Here is a 17,474-nt window from a genome sequence, read left to right on the forward strand (position 1 = left end):
CCATCATCCAATGCTGAAAAACATGATATAACCGAAATAATGCAGGCCTGTGTAATATATATTGATTATGTAATATTGATACTAGAGTGATATTCACACTTTGCTCTATTGCTGAAACCGTGACGAGGTATTTCACCACCAATCTACACTTCGCCGCGTCACGCATCACAGTGGCGACCAATCGAGCTAGAAAAGTCTGCATGTATTTCCAATGTCATACACATGATTCACCACTATTAAAGCTTTCTGTGCCAAAACTACCTTCAGAGCAGACAATAATCTGTATCATTTCCTAATTGTCAGGCTCTACATATACTTAGATAAAGTAGTAGATAAGACTATATATAAACAGTAACTAGAAGACTAATCCATAATTAAATAAAAATCAAGTTCTTGAGCAAATTCGTGTTTTTATTTCCGTTGTTGAAATTTTAATTCTAAAAAATATAGTTTATACATACATGGAGAGAAAAAAGATGTTGCAAATGAAGGATGCAAGGATAAAACCTCACTGAAAAACAATATTTGAAATCCTGGTACTATAACTTTAGGTATTATCAATAACGCATGCGTAATATAAATACGACAAATCACTTAGGTTATAAAATAAATCACTAGTCATGTTTTCAAACATTTACACTGTGTGGACTTCTTCGATACTGGGACAAGGAAGTAGATAATGGGATACACAAACATAAAGCCTACGAATACTCGATGACATATATATATATGTTTTTCTAATCAATATTTCTTTAACCACTTTTACCTGCTGGAGTTTACTTTCCAAGCACTTTTCATACATTGCTGCAAAAATTTTACAATGACTAAAAATAGAACAAATTACTACGCAATCTTTACATTGAAACATAAATAAACATTCCTAAGGATATTTAGGGTTTCCAGATCTCGGTAGCGAGTTCTCACGTTCGAAATACATTCATTTAGTCTACAGGCCAACAAACTAAATCGTGTAACTTAAATATGAAATTATTTATAATTAATTATCTATGACTTATATGTTGTACTTATTCTTAGTTATTTACAAAGATAATATTGTGACAAAGGGCGAGGTTTCTCATTGTTGGATATGTGTTATCGCGCAGCAACAACCCTGTTTCCATTTAATGATTAGTTTTGATGGAAGTAAATTGTTGTACAGCGAGTTTTCTGTTTTGAAATATACAGAGGGGTGCAAAAGTAGGCATATAGTCTATTATTTTTTATTATTTATTTTCATATAATCATGGCTGGTAATTTAACCATCGACAAACAGAAGTGGATAATCAAACAAAACTGGAAGGCAGAGAATGTTGAAAATGTTCGACGGCAATGAGCTACAGAATTTCATACACCTTCACTAAGTAGATTAATAAATTACAGATTACGCAATAAATATGATAAAACTGGCTTCATCTGTAATGTGCAAAGAGTGGTCAACCGGTCAGTGTTACTATGCAGGACGATGAAATATTAGTTGCGGTGGCATTTATAAACTGTCCAAAAACATCAAAGATGAGAGCTACTTGTAAGTTAGACATCTCCCATAGATCTTTGAGGTGTCTGAAGCAATATTTACGTTTGACAGTTATTGTTTTTTTATATTATATAATACATATATAATATAGAACTCATTATATAACACATAACTACTAATAAAGAAAAACTGCTGTATATTATGGAAAGTGTTTATCGGGACTGTTCAAAATAATGCTCCAAGCTTGTGCAAAATAAAAGGCAGTATATCTTGCTTGTATACCAGCCAGTAATGTACACATCGAACGAGTGTTAATATAATGAAATCTTCATGGTCAGATGAGAGAAACAGGATGTCAACAGAACTTATGACCGAAATTTGTGTTCAGATGAACTGCCGAGATTGCTACAAAATGGTTCTGGAAAACAGGAATTGTCTTGACGCAACATAGGGCTCCAAAAACCATGTTCATACGCAAAACATAAACATGATCGTAGGCGTCTAACGTACATCGTAGGCGTAGACTGATGTAATAATCACTAATATTTCATGTTATTCTTATTTTTTCGGTAAAATATATGTTTGGTTATTAGTAGTGAATGTTAATAGTTATAGTGATTCTACACGTAAATGTTACAAGGCAATGGACGTATTCAGTGATGATTTCAAGTGACATCCCACGGGGAGAGGGAGGGGGAGAATTCCCCGAAACTACGAAATTTTTGCTCCCGAAACCATAGCTCCGATCGTGCCCAATGTGCATTACCAATAGTACTTTTTTATCCCCTCTTCCCCGAGCATTGAAAGTTCTCAAGGGAAATCTGAAATTACCACTGATGGTACTAATACGAAAAAAAAAAAAAAAAAAATTAGAAGTGTTGCCCGAACTACATAAATGTCGCTGATCTCTGAGCTTTCTTTCAGTAAATCTGGCAACCCTCAGCGTATTTATAAATCATTTAAAAACACACCATCTCTAGAACATATACACGCTAATCAAATTTGTCATTCTACATGCATACAAATATAGATAAGCCGCAATTCTTAGGGACTTGAAGTATAATCTTTTTGTATAAAAATATATTATTGTGTGGCTCCTTATTCAAGTCATCACAATTCCTTCTACAGTAATACAAAATCCCATCACTGGATTTTTTCCTATTCATCGTGTATTATCAAAACTGCTGAAAAGAAAGAAAGAAAGAAAAATAAAATTGAAATAATTGGAGTAAAATGAACCAAAGACATATATGGCTATACTTGCAATTTTTATAAAGCGAGAATAGTCAATAATAATAATTAATTGGATTAGTGAGCTCGAATTGTCACTAGATAAGAATATTCAAGTTTGAGGAAATCTGTTTCTTGAAACCACATGGCCGAAATCATGCAACTGGCAGACATGTGGTGATACTTTTTGCTTGTTGTTTATGGGGTTGTGCTGTTATATGGTATATCAAAAGTGAAACAGGCACATGACACCTAATTATGACTTTGCTGTACGAATTTAAACAGGGTAAGAAATATCAACACATTTTTTGAAGAGGATAAGAAACAAACACGCCATTTCCGAATGACTGCATCGGCAATATGCAGAAAGGAACACGAGAATATACACAATAAATTTTACCTATAGATGAGTTTCTTTTGCAAGTCGTAGAAAGTAATCTAAGTTGGTTGTGTTCCCTTCCATAGTACTTTGACGCCTGACATCTCAAAGTGTAAAGTTCTCTCACTGAAATAATACGAATTTTTTATCGGATTCTAGGGAATGATGATATGAATGTCTGATATAATTGACGATACCTCGATATACCACTATTCCACCTTCAAAAGATGCATTTATTTATTTGGAAATCTGAAGTTCGAACCATTTATCGTATTTTCCTTGGACAAGTGAATAGGAATTTGGACTCTTCTTTCGAACCTCAAGAAATAAAACGAAAACTTCACCAGAAGTCAGCACTGACAAACAAAGATGGCGTCTCCTGTATGATAACACTTGTTCTCACAGAAACTCCTTATATAAATTGACGAATGAAACTATTCACCAGTCATATTCACTAATTCTGTCCCCAATTGATCGTCACTATCTTCACTACTGGGACCATTTTCGGTCGAAAAGACGTTTTTAAAACGGCAGTTCACATAGTTGATGGGTCTTTGATCTGATAGCTATGACAATTCTTTCAGTACGGAATTCAAAATGTAGTAGTGTTGATAGGATGTCATATGGACTTCCTGAATAGTAAGCACTGTTTTTCCTAATATTATATACTCGTATACGTGTTTATATTTAAAGTCATTAATTCAATAAATAAAATTATGTAGGGCTTAACATGTAATAGGGTAAATGTACTGCTCAAAGATACTGGTAACCGTAAAGAAGAGACGTTAAGGTTCACATACAATACATATTTGAATACTATAAAATAGTAGAGAGATAAAAAAAAAAATTAAGACTACAGAATTCAGCTTCTCACTATCCTATGTTAATGTTACATTAATTATACTTCAGTTAATGTTCAGTTGATTATGATTAGTTCGTCATTTGTATCAAAGTATTTAAAAAGGATGAGTTAAATATTTTTAGGTATTCTAAAACGTTAACCTTATGACTTTATTCTTCTTTACAAAGATTTGTACTTAAAAAATCGTTTTCGTTCTTAAAAACACATATTTTCCGACGTAACATTAACACAGAACACTAAGAAAGTAAATTTATAGCATAAAAATAAGAATTATAGCTACCATCGTCACGGTATGGGTCAATGACATATTATATATATTACATTTAAAGGTTACACTGTAATAACCTCTACTAAGCCATAGTATCTGACAATGACTGATAATTCAATAAACTTTAAAGAGTGATTCTTTCGATATGAGGCTATATAAGCACTCAATTATTCTAGTACTCAATTTCTAATACACACACACACACCTACTAAGAATGTGTACAATTATAGTAAACATGTGACTTAAAAACACAACTTACATCATTTAAAATCTTAACCCAAATCTTAAAATTCTGAATACTGGTGGCAATACCCTTAGCTATCTCGGTATTTATGCTGCGAATAAGAGATGTCGTTTGCATTGAAAGCTAGCACTACCAGTTCTTTTTCTTCTAATACAATCAAAATATCCTTTGAACTCAACTGTATTAGATCCAGGAGTTACTTTAGACATTCATTTAAAATAAGCTATGCAATCACTTGGTTTAACATTCATACTTTGAGCACAATACGTACGCACCCAGTGTGCGAATTAGATAATCTATATTGGGGGGAAGAGGGATAAAATTAGGCCAACAGGACATAAAGTCTGAAAGTGCAAATTTCAAAATGAGACAATAATGCCGTACGCCATATATATATATATATATATATATATATATATATATATATATCTGTAATAAATAAGAGATTTATTAATTCAATAAATCTACCGACAATAACTATGTACGTATATATTGTCTGACATATACACACCAAACCAAACCCGTCTGAACGTGTTTAAATGTTGTACTCACTCTTGTCCCCGTAGCTCTCTAAGGTTTATTAACTTAATAATTCGCCCCGAGCGATAGCCATGATTACAAGCATATGTTAATTTTTCCACTCATATTGAACTCTTCCACTTTGCGTTATTACATACAGGTTTTAAAAAATACTTCAGTCTTATGAAAACCACTAAAATTATCAGTTAAACTTGACATACTTTTTTTTAAAAGAAAATCTAGATATTAGCCTATGAAACAAGAAATGGATTGTTGCTGGTCCCGATTTCTGACATCAAGGTCAAATCGAAAGCCAAATATTTAAAATCTTTCAATTCAAATTTCGAGCTTGTCCTTCTACTCCCCGTTAAAGCTGCCCTCTTCACGACTTTTTTCTCCAAATATCGATTCTGTGATGGGGCTCAGGAAGTCAACACTTACAATTGTGAAGTAACTGTGTATTGGATATGAAGTAACGATGAGATAATTGTATAAACTCTAATTTAATTTACTAAATTCTATTATTTTATTAAATTAAATTATTAGCGAAAGAAACATGAACTTTTGAACACTCATTAGAAGAAAACTTTGATCAGGACTTACATTCTCAGACACCTGTTGTAAACGCATATTTGTCAATAAACTCGACCAGCTTCCTCTTTACCTTTTCGCATACCTTCTAGCATAGCCTAGCATAGCCTCGATATACCACTATTCCACCTTCAAAAGATGCATTTATTTATTTGGAAATCTGAAGTTCGAACCATTTATCGTATTTTCCTTGGACAAGTGAATAGGAATTTGGACTCTTCTTTCGAACCTCAAGAAATAAAACGAAAACTTCACCAGAAGTCAGCACTGACAAACAAAGATGGCGTCTCCTGTATGATAACACTTGTTCTCACAGAAACTCCTTATATAAATTGACGAATGAAACTATTCACCAGTCATATTCACTAATTCTGTCCCCAATTGATCGTCACTATCTTCACTACTGGGACCATTTTCGGTCGAAAAGACGTTTTTAAAACGGCAGTTCACATAGTTGATGGGTCTTTGATCTGATAGCTATGACAATTCTTTCAGTACGGAATTCAAAATGTAGTAGTGTTGATAGGATGTCATATGGACTTCCTGAATAGTAAGCACTGTTTTTCCTAATATTATATACTCGTATACGTGTTTATATTTAAAGTCATTAATTCAATAAATAAAATTATGTAGGGCTTAACATGTAATAGGGTAAATGTACTGCTCAAAGATACTGGTAACCGTAAAGAAGAGACGTTAAGGTTCACATACAATACATATTTGAATACTATAAAATAGTAGAGAGATAAAAAAAAAAATTAAGACTACAGAATTCAGCTTCTCACTATCCTATGTTAATGTTACATTAATTATACTTCAGTTAATGTTCAGTTGATTATGATTAGTTCGTCATTTGTATCAAAGTATTTAAAAAGGATGAGTTAAATATTTTTAGGTATTCTAAAACGTTAACCTTATGACTTTATTCTTCTTTACAAAGATTTGTACTTAAAAAATCGTTTTCGTTCTTAAAAACACATATTTTCCGACGTAACATTAACACAGAACACTAAGAAAGTAAATTTATAGCATAAAAATAAGAATTATAGCTACCATCGTCACGGTATGGGTCAATGACATATTATATATATTACATTTAAAGGTTACACTGTAATAACCTCTACTAAGCCATAGTATCTGACAATGACTGATAATTCAATAAACTTTAAAGAGTGATTCTTTCGATATGAGGCTATATAAGCACTCAATTATTCTAGTACTCAATTTCTAATACACACACACACACCTACTAAGAATGTGTACAATTATAGTAAACATGTGACTTAAAAACACAACTTACATCATTTAAAATCTTAACCCAAATCTTAAAATTCTGAATACTGGTGGCAATACCCTTAGCTATCTCGGTATTTATGCTGCGAATAAGAGATGTCGTTTGCATTGAAAGCTAGCACTACCAGTTCTTTTTCTTCTAATACAATCAAAATATCCTTTGAACTCAACTGTATTAGATCCAGGAGTTACTTTAGACATTCATTTAAAATAAGCTATGCAATCACTTGGTTTAACATTCATACTTTGAGCACAATACGTACGCACCCAGTGTGCGAATTAGATAATCTATATTGGGGGGAAGAGGGATAAAATTAGGCCAACAGGACATAAAGTCTGAAAGTGCAAATTTCAAAATGAGACAATAATGCCGTACGCCATATATATATATATATATATATATATATATATATATATATATATATATCTGTAATAAATAAGAGATTTATTAATTCAATAAATCTACCGACAATAACTATGTACGTATATATTGTCTGACATATACACACCAAACCAAACCCGTCTGAACGTGTTTAAATGTTGTACTCACTCTTGTCCCCGTAGCTCTCTAAGGTTTATTAACTTAATAATTCGCCCCGAGCGATAGCCATGATTACAAGCATATGTTAATTTTTCCACTCATATTGAACTCTTCCACTTTGCGTTATTACATACAGGTTTTAAAAAATACTTCAGTCTTATGAAAACCACTAAAATTATCAGTTAAACTTGACATACTTTTTTTTAAAAGAAAATCTAGATATTAGCCTATGAAACAAGAAATGGATTGTTGCTGGTCCCGATTTCTGACATCAAGGTCAAATCGAAAGCCAAATATTTAAAATCTTTCAATTCAAATTTCGAGCTTGTCCTTCTACTCCCCGTTAAAGCTGCCCTCTTCACGACTTTTTTCTCCAAATATCGATTCTGTGATGGGGCTCAGGAAGTCAACACTTACAATTGTGAAGTAACTGTGTATTGGATATGAAGTAACGATGAGATAATTGTATAAACTCTAATTTAATTTACTAAATTCTATTATTTTATTAAATTAAATTATTAGCGAAAGAAACATGAACTTTTGAACACTCATTAGAAGAAAACTTTGATCAGGACTTACATTCTCAGACACCTGTTGTAAACGCATATTTGTCAATAAACTCGACCAGCTTCCTCTTTACCTTTTCGCATACCTTCTAGCATAGCCTGATACTTCCCGATTCACTGGACTCTTAGGTCATCATTCTTGAGCTGAACAAAACCACGAGGAACACAACAACAAGGGGTATTCGACACACGATTAGGATAGGTGCAGGAACATCGGAGAGAAGCGGATCGCACTGTTGGAGAATAACCAGCTCCATAAGTCAAGAGTACCATTCTGTCTGTTCATCGCCGCAGACACCTTTGAGTTTGTTAGCAGAGTAGTGGAATGAAGATGTAGGAGAACATCATCGTAAAGACGCATTATCGACGCCCCTTGCAGATCAACAGGATAGAGATCCAGGTGTTGACTGTCTCCAGCTATCCAGGCTGCTCCAAGGGAAAACATTCATCATTCCAGATGACTAGGACGACGCTAGTCTCGTTGGATCTATCAGGCTAGTGCTCATTCCTATTTCTTAGTTACATCCTTTCTCTTTTTCACCTGTTTCCCATAACTAATCATTTTTCAAAATTAGAAACATTTGAATTTTATTTAAATTCAATCATAATTTAGTTGTTAAGTACCGTATTGTGCATCAGTTCCATCCCCAATTGTTACATTATTCTATGAGTATTTTAGAGATTATTCTGAGCTACAACTGATGGCACAGCACCGGCACACAATTACTTTACTGTTAGGTTGCAGATGAGTTGATTCACAATGAGCTACGTTATTCAAATAAAGTAAAACATTACATACAAGTTTATCTGACAACATTATTAGCGCGGACAGCAAACTGTACAGCGAAAAGAAAGATGTAAAAATGAAGGGTTAACTTTAAAAAAGGCTCTCCAATTGAAATGCTTATACAGACACGGGCAATGACACGGAGAACCAGTCCTATTAACAAATGCTGAAACAAATCTTCAATTATGCGCTTATTCACCTAAAAATCACCTTCACTAACATGTCTGCTCACTAGGAGCGTATCCCCCAGCGTGTACGTTAACATATACTTACGAGAGAATACCTATATCTCAGATTTTGAGTACAGTTTCAAAAGTTCATTTCCGTAAACTGTAAAAGGCAGTGATTACTATGCTAATTATCACAAATTAAATGCAACTTTTGAGTTGCATACACACAATTTACTAGGGATTGAAGACCATGTGCTAACAAAGAGTACACTGGAAAATGAAATAACATGTTATAACAAAAATTAAAATAAGATGATAATCGATACAAATGTAGTGGATGAATATGACATGTCCGAACTTCTCCAAGTATGGTGGAAGAAGGTATTTGTTTACTTCTTGGCCAACCGCTAAGAACATTTATAAAATCATATGTGGCTTTGTTGTACGCAATTTGTACATTCAAATTCACGAACGATGACGAACTGAAGGGTAAGAAGGTACAGTTGCAAGTAACAACGTAGTCATAATAATATAGTTTAACTAAACAACGTTGAAAATAGTGGGTAATTACGTGGTAAGTAGAAATGACCAAAACTGAATAGTTTACATAGATCATTTAGAAATACAGCTAGAAGATTAAACTTACAAGAAATGACAAAAATCAGTGAAATTTGACGTTATACTAAGCATAGTTTGGGGGGGGGAAGGAAGCGAGCATCCCCGGTGGGGATAATTCAGCTGACTTCTTTGGGGGGGGGAACAAAATGTGATTGACGGGGGAAATCCCCCTCATGCCCCCGGTAATTCGCACCCTGTACGCACCCAACCTGTTCGAAGTTCGAGCCTGTTTACTACAGTGTATACTGGACTTTGTAGAACATGACTGTTGTTTGATTCATGTGATATAAAAGTAAGCTGAATATATAACAAATTAATTCATCTTTCCACAGCTATCGTCAAGATAATATAATCCATTTGCTCCCAAATCAAGAAGAAAAATTAAACGTTTTATAATTGTATATGGTACGTATTTCCATCAAACCTTAAATCCAATTCAATTTTAATCGTGTAAGACAGCGAGTGATATGTCATTTTTTGTATGACAAAGTATATATGATACAACTTTAGTACAATTCAATCCGTCTAAGTATCTATCTATCAGTAACAGAGACATCCAAGACATCCATCACAATAGGGCAAGTTTATGTAAAGTAATGTCGGTGAAAGGGAGGCTTATTGTTGACAACAATATTTTATTTTTTACAACCAGGATAACGAATATTGTGCTATTACAAAGAAGCTTTTGTGCTCACTTCAGAACACAATGAACTCCTACAGGAGTTTCTTGCTACGAGATTGATAATACTTATTTTCTTCCAAGAGAAAATAACAGTCAATGATACTTCATACAGGATGCAATGCTTTTCACGTATAACAACAAAATTTATATCCTTATTTGTATAATTTCAGATACAGTACGTAGGCTATTTTACATTGAAATGTATTTTAAATCTCCGTGATATCTTTCATTACGAATTAATTTTTCCCAACAAACGTAATGATGTTACCAAGTTTTCATTGTGCAAACAGTTGCTGAGATAACGGAAGATATGTGCTGTAAAAAGGAACTGATTTTTTGAAAACTCGTTTGACAGAAACACACTACTTGGGTAAGAGAACCCATACTGCAAGGTATACTACTAGATCTCAACTCTAAAGATTACATTGAGCTCTTTCGTGGCTAAGCGGTTAGCGTACGCGCTTTTGGCGTGGGAGACCCGGGTTCGATTCCCGGCGGGAGCTCATGTGGTTCGGATTCCACGTTAATCAGTAGGTCCACGTCTCATATAGCCTCGCTGCTGAACGGGACGCTAAACTAAAATCAACTCAACTCAACTCTAAAGATTACATTTTCTTTGCAATTTTGTTTGTTAATTATCATCATTGCTAGAAAAAAAGGAATATGACAATGACATTTTTCAGATATACATTTAGTTAACAAAAGTATTTATTTTTTATTACATTATTTTTAAAAAAAATATATAACTACTATTTCAGGATGAATTACTTCGTAAAATTTACAGCTGCAACAATTTATTATGTAAAACAGCAATGCATGCTGATGAATGCTTTCACATTTCATACTCCTTATTACAGATAACTCTACATTAGTTAAACTCTTTTACTATTATTTTTACATGTCTATAAGTGATAGTAAATTGCTCCTTTAGTATACTGGTAACATACATATTATTTTATGTATAAACACAAAAATGTTTATACATGCAATAGCCGCCAACGCGATGAAAAATGAAATACAAATGTAGTCACGCTGAAAGTGGAGAAATTGTAATGAAGGAAGATAAAACCAATAGAATAAGTAGGTCATAAGAACGCTAGAGAGGGAAGGGATAATAAAGAAAATATATAAATGAAGAAATTAACAAGAAATGAAAATATTATTTAAAAAGGTAATAAATTGTAAGTGAAATGGGAAATAATATAGAATTTACACTGTAAAGGAAAAAAAAATAACTACGGCAAAGAAAAATAGTTGTATGGGAAGCAGAGCTTGTGTTATAAACAGTTAAGATTATGGGAACGGTTTACAGATAGACTGAAAATGTAGGTGTCTTATCATTTCTTTCTGAGCGATAGGAAGGAGGAGTCTGGAAGAAGGATTCTGAGGACGATGTAAAATGTATGTTTGTGAAAGATGGTGTGTTCTGAGACAGACAGAGTGCTTGATGTGTGTCAACTTCCGGGATGTCCATTCTCCACTGTGACACGCACATCAAGTAAGGTGATTAGATGGAAGAAGGAGACTTATGATCATGTATCATATGGAGACTTATGGACTGTCGCGTAATCATTTTTCAAACAGTCTCAACCTTGTCAGCAAACCCTGAGTAGGACTGGATTCTTTTTTGTTCGTTTATTGAAGTTTAATGTCAGCAACGAGGCTATATGAGACGTGTACCTAGTGTTTAAGATGGAATGCGAATCACCGTGGTGCGTTCGAGAACGCTCTCCTACTGGAGATCGAGCCCGAGATGACGTGCACAAAAGGCGCGCATGCTAGCCACTAGACCAGTTGGGAGGCTGGACTGGACTGGTATTTGCATAAAACATGTTTTGTTCTTGAGCATACCACAAAATTATTTTTGTGGCCAGATTAGTTAGATTTGATATCGACTATATTCACAAGGAATATAATCTCCAATTACATACAGTTTTACATGCATAAAAAAAGAAAAACAAACTCAAAATATGCTAATTTCTTTCTTTTTTATATTTGTTTGCTTGGTACGGAAGAAGTTTCTCTATTTTTTCATTACCCTATTCGTGAATACATGAAACTACTAGAATATTAAAGGTGAGTGTGCTATTAGGAATTGTTTTCTTGTTTTCGATGTTTCTTAATTAATTAGCAACTACAACTATTAATACCATTATGAACTGCGTTATTTTTGTTTATTATAAAATGGACTGATATAAAACATCTATGAAGAAATGCTTACCACAATCTCACTATTCACTTCACTTGTTCAGACACTTCATTCTCCTCGTTCGTAACAGAAGTCTTCTTTGGAGGTATTATTTGGAATTTAATGTCATTGCCCTTCTGTCTTTTCTGAACTATCCTTCCATCTGCACCGATTGCACTGCTGATGCTTTCATATACCTTCTCCTGTTTTAAAATAATTAATAATAATAATAATAATAATAATAATAATAATAATAATAATAATAATAATAATAATAATAATAATAATAATATTATTATTATTATTATTATTATTATTATTATTATTATTATTATTATTATTATTATTATTATTATTATTATTATTATTATTATTATTATTTCATATATCACTAAATTTTATGTCATCGAAAAAGAATAACGGGATTTTGATTAGTTACTATGAACAAACCGTTAAAGGTACTTCAATGGTTTTAGCCTTAAAATGTGTAGAAAATATCAAAGTTTCTGTACACACCTTAGTATATTTCAATGTGCGTTGAAGCATGTCAGGAGTAACAGTCAAGATGGTGGCAAAAATCTTACCCCTCTGGATTTCTTTTCCTGGGGATATATCAAAAACATTGTGTATGCAGAGAAAATTACTTGGTATATCTTCAGCAGCGCATTTCTACTGCTACCTTGACTGTTACTCCAGATATGCTGCACGTGGACCGAAATTGACAGATTAGACGTATGTAGAGCAACAAACGGAGCACACACTGAAATTTACTAAGGTGTGTACAGAAACTTTGATATTTTCTACTTTGTTCATAGTAACTAATCAAAATCCTGGCATTCTTTTTCGATGATCCTGTAGTTCTATAACTGCAAAGTTTAGGTAATAATGAAAAATTATTAACTTGCCAATTTCGACTTTCACTTGCCAGGACGAATATACTCGAACAAAGAATTGCGAGATCTTCAGTGCAAAGACAAATTAAGTCCATGGAGTTAAATTAAAACCATAAATCAAAATATTATAGGTAGCAGCTTTTGAAGAAATACAGAGAAAACATTTGCATTAAAAAAAAAAAAGTCAGGTAACCAAAACCACCGTTCCAAAGCAAATAACCTGTACACAAAATCAGTAATAAATTTAAATATTTCGTTTCTTTTAAAACATTTACGCTCAAGAGGAAATTTATGATTTTTAAACAAAAATGTTAATGTACATTTAAAATATCGTATTTCGAATGCTGTTTTACGATATGTGGAAATTTACAAAACGATAACATTCCACCAAAGATAAACTTAATATTTCCTACACTTCCAGAGACTTTCCGTTTGTATATTGTTCGAAGCTGTTACAATTTCCTGATCTGCTGCGAAGTGTCCAAACTCTGAAACCAAACCAATCGGTTTGCCATGAAGAAATCGCTTTGACGAATGATGACTGAAATATTTCACTGTCTATTCATGACAATAAAAGTACTATTCTCAATTCACAAACTCCAATGATAATTTAAACATGATCACTATTTTCAAAAAAGCTGTTTCTCATCAGACATGTTATAATGATGTTAACACATTGATCGACCTTTACCAAAATATTTATCAGAATTATATACGATAGATCAAAGAAATAACCGATTAAAAAATTCCTTAATATATGCGAATTCAATGATATACATAGAGTGAACAATTACACGACTGGACAGAGAATCGAACCCGGGTCTCCGGTTTGCCGTGCCCATGAGTTAACCACTCTGCTACCCAGTTCGCTTCTTGAACAAGTATATATTCAGAATTGGTTATTGAGCGTATGAAACATATTATAAAACAACAACTAACCTGAATAAATATTTCTTTAAGTATTTTTAACCAATATTTCCAGTACTTCCCATGGGCCTCTTTGTCGGGGTTAAGGCTTCAGACTACCCTCTATGTTGGTCTTCATAGTTTTGTTATAACAAACAATGGAGTAAAAAGTGCATATACAAAATTTTTTAATGCAATTATAATTTGCTTGCGCACTTACCCTAAAACAAACCTACTTTATATTTTTTAGTATTTAGTCGTGTAATCTGTGTTGCATATGTTTATCAACATACTGTAAGTTTAAAGCCTTATATGTTCAATGTTACCATATTGAACACTGTTGCTAATTAATTAACAAATTCAACTCTGAATTTGTAATCTCTGTATAACTTAAAGAATATATAGTAAAGTATTTACAGTCTTAATTATTTGTTTTTATTAATGTAGTTGGAATAATTGTAACCCAGTCCTTCTCAGGATTGCCTTTTGTAGTGTATAATAGTTGGTTTTTTGTCCTAATATATTAAGCTTCAAATATGTTCCTTTTAACATTCGGAGTGGCACGATATAACACTTCTATCTTTTGATTTTATATTTTGAAGATGTACTTGTAAGCCTAAAACAGCTTCCTTATTCTAGCGCGAAACTTCAATGTATTTCTTTAATTTAATGCCAATATTTCCTTTGGTCATTTCAATGTGGGAGGAGTCTCAAAGTAAACAGCCTCATATGTGTCACTTAGGCCGTTTTCGTCCACAAAATAATTTTTATGGAAACTTAAAAGCATTTTTCATATTTGTAGGGGGGGGGGTAACATTAACTTTAAGGATGTGTCTTTATTTATTTCCTTTAATCCATGGGAAGTATTGGCTACAAATACATTAAAAGGAACATTATTTAGGCTCCTACGATGCTTTTACTGCACAGTCTACATTACAGAAAACCAAGATGGTTAAAGTGTGATAGATAATACTTCGGAATGGTGAGTCGGAGTTCAGAATTTGATTTTCAGCACAGTTCTGCATTGTTTCATTCCTTGCATTTCGTTGAATTCGCACCTATTGCGAAGTCAGTGTGATATAAAATCGATCCACGTATAATGTATGCAAACGTTGGAAATGTTCCGTAATGCGGAGACTGGATTATCCCAGATCAACAGGAGGGTTACAAGGGAGTTACCGTGGCACCGTACTTTTTTTTAAAAAACTTTTTTGGGTTTAAAATGTAGATATCGATGAGCTGTGTTCAATGTAACTACTTTTGATTTCTGGAACCGACCGCTTCACGGTCAAATTAGGGATCAAAAATAAAATGTTGGACTATTTGGGCAATGCGGATTAGTGACCAACTGGGACGAAACAGGTGTCACTCGATTCGTAATCACACATACTTCAATACCTTAACTCCATTTTCTCGAAAATTAACGAAAATCTGGAATTTTGGATCTTGGATTTTCGTTAATATTCCGGATTACAATAGAATTTTCAGAAAAATGGCATATTAATTATTCATGTACGTATGAATACGAATCAAACGACACCTATTTCGTCCCAGTCGGTAACTGGTCCCCATTGCCCAAATAATCCCACTTTTTATTTTTTACCCCTAATTTGACCTTGAAGCGGTAGGTTCCAGAAATCAAAAGTCGTGCCATTGAATAGAGCTAATCGAAATCTACATTTTAAAACCAAAAAGAGATGAAAAATACGGGGCCATGGTAACTCCCTTTTAACCCAACACGAGTTGTGGTAAAGGCCATCCATATGTAAGTGACTGAGTAGCCACTTCAAAAGTGATAAAACACAATGTTTAGCAGAAAGAGTCCGGCTATTTTTTCTTTTTGAAAGAAGTTACAATTTCGGTAGTTTCTATTCACATTAGGTTCGGTAAGTTTATGTTACATTATATTAGTGTAGGGGTTCAGCATAATTTTCGAAAAAAAATGATAAAAATTCGCTTATTTCTATTAATATTAGGTTAGTTATGTTAGTTTAGCTTAGATTTGGTTAGGCTATATTAGGTCTAAGGACTTGCATCTGCCATTTCTCCTGTAAATTTTGTATTTGTTTACGTACTTCCGGACCCCTTCTGCTAAACATTACCGTGATATAATATACAGCTGTTTTGAGAGCGAACTGGGTAGCGTAGGGGGTGAACGTATAGTCACGGTAAACTAACGACCCGGATTCGACTCGTGGTCCAGTCATGCATTTTTCAATTCTTTGTGTGAATTAAAATGAATTTTACCATTAAAGGCACCACTGCGTGTACTACTTACAGCAAGATCCACTTTCCCTTCTTCGGCAGATATAGTAACCTTTACTTCAAAATTTCTATCCAACCACTTTTTAACATTTTTTAACTTTGATGACAGGTCATGTTCCCCAATTCTACTTGATAATGACAAAATTTTTTCACCCTTTAACGCGCCTTTTTTCTGTGTTGTATTTTGCTTGCTCTTTCGTTCTTCTCCGTGAAATTGAGTTCCGGTCATTAATCGATATTTAGCACGTTCAGTTTTTCTTTCGAAGTCACTAACTTTCACTAGTTTTAAACCCCTTCTCTTTGCGATTTTCTCAGCTTCCTCAAGTGTTAGAACCGAAATATTGTCATCTGTACCAATTAATGTTATTCTTGGTATACTCTTTTTTCTGAGCTTTTCTCGTTCTGCATCCAATTGTTCTCTCGTTGGAGGTGTAGATTTACCTGTTGCTACAAAACTAGAAAAATTGGGTGAATAGAACTGAAGAAACAAAAAACTTTTTCGCACAGTAGCTAATTCGATTGAATTACTTGTCACAATTTTATAAACGTTTTTATACTTCATGCACTTTCCTAAAACAAGGAACAACTTTGATGGATTCATGCTTATTTCCTTTCTATAATAGTTATTAATGAATGAATTACTGAAATTTAACTCTCATTCTAAACATAAATCAATATTTATTCCATGGAACACTATTTTCCTTGCACTGCCTATTGAATAGAAACATATGTCTTTTCGACTTTCAATTGTTACAATAGTTTTCATTGTATGCAAGACATTTTAGTGTATGGAATAATAACCAAAGTTTGAGAAAACACAAAAAGAAAAATATGTGCAAAGGCATTACTATTTTTATTTATTCATAAAAAGGTAATATTTAGCATCTATAGTGCAAATTACTGAAACTTGTTTTACTTTAACAAATAAAACTAATATTATCTTTCTGTTACAGTGTTTTCAAATTGTTGACGACCTGGTATCACTATCTGGTAGAATT

The 17,474-nt window shown here is 33.2% G+C and overlaps 2 protein-coding genes across 3 annotated transcripts in view; one reads left to right on the forward strand and one right to left on the reverse strand.

Moving 5' to 3' along the window:
* Positions 1-396: 396 nt before the first annotated feature.
* mIF3 (mitochondrial translation initiation factor 3) lies at positions 397-17,228 on the reverse strand. 2 transcript variants are annotated; one of them, XM_081747322.1, is made up of 3 exons: positions 16,490-17,228; positions 12,446-12,615; positions 397-2,655 (listed from the first exon to the last, which is right to left on the reverse strand). In XM_081747322.1, exons 1-2 carry the CDS (start codon positions 17,075-17,077, stop codon positions 12,460-12,462), a joined length of 744 nt encoding a protein of 247 aa, XP_081603448.1. In that variant the 5' UTR covers positions 17,078-17,228; the 3' UTR covers positions 397-2,655; positions 12,446-12,459. The 2 variants fall into 2 exon arrangements, with proteins under 2 accessions (XP_081603448.1, XP_081603447.1); XM_081747321.1 differs by having other exon boundaries at positions 397-2,658.
* Positions 16,738-17,474, forward strand: part of LOC145676502 (mitochondrial amidoxime reducing component 2-like) — a 143,217-nt gene continuing 142,480 nt past the window's right edge. Inside the window, exon 1 of the mRNA XM_081747316.1 lies at positions 16,738-16,747. The gene's annotated coding sequence lies outside the window, so the exon portion shown is untranslated. The remainder of the gene's footprint in view (positions 16,748-17,474) is intronic.

This window comes from Thermobia domestica, unplaced genomic scaffold (assembly GCF_964235325.1).
Source record: "Thermobia domestica unplaced genomic scaffold, izTheDome1.hap1.1 HAP1_SCAFFOLD_175, whole genome shotgun sequence".
In the NCBI taxonomy this organism is placed as follows: Eukaryota; Metazoa; Arthropoda; class Insecta; order Zygentoma; family Lepismatidae; genus Thermobia; species Thermobia domestica.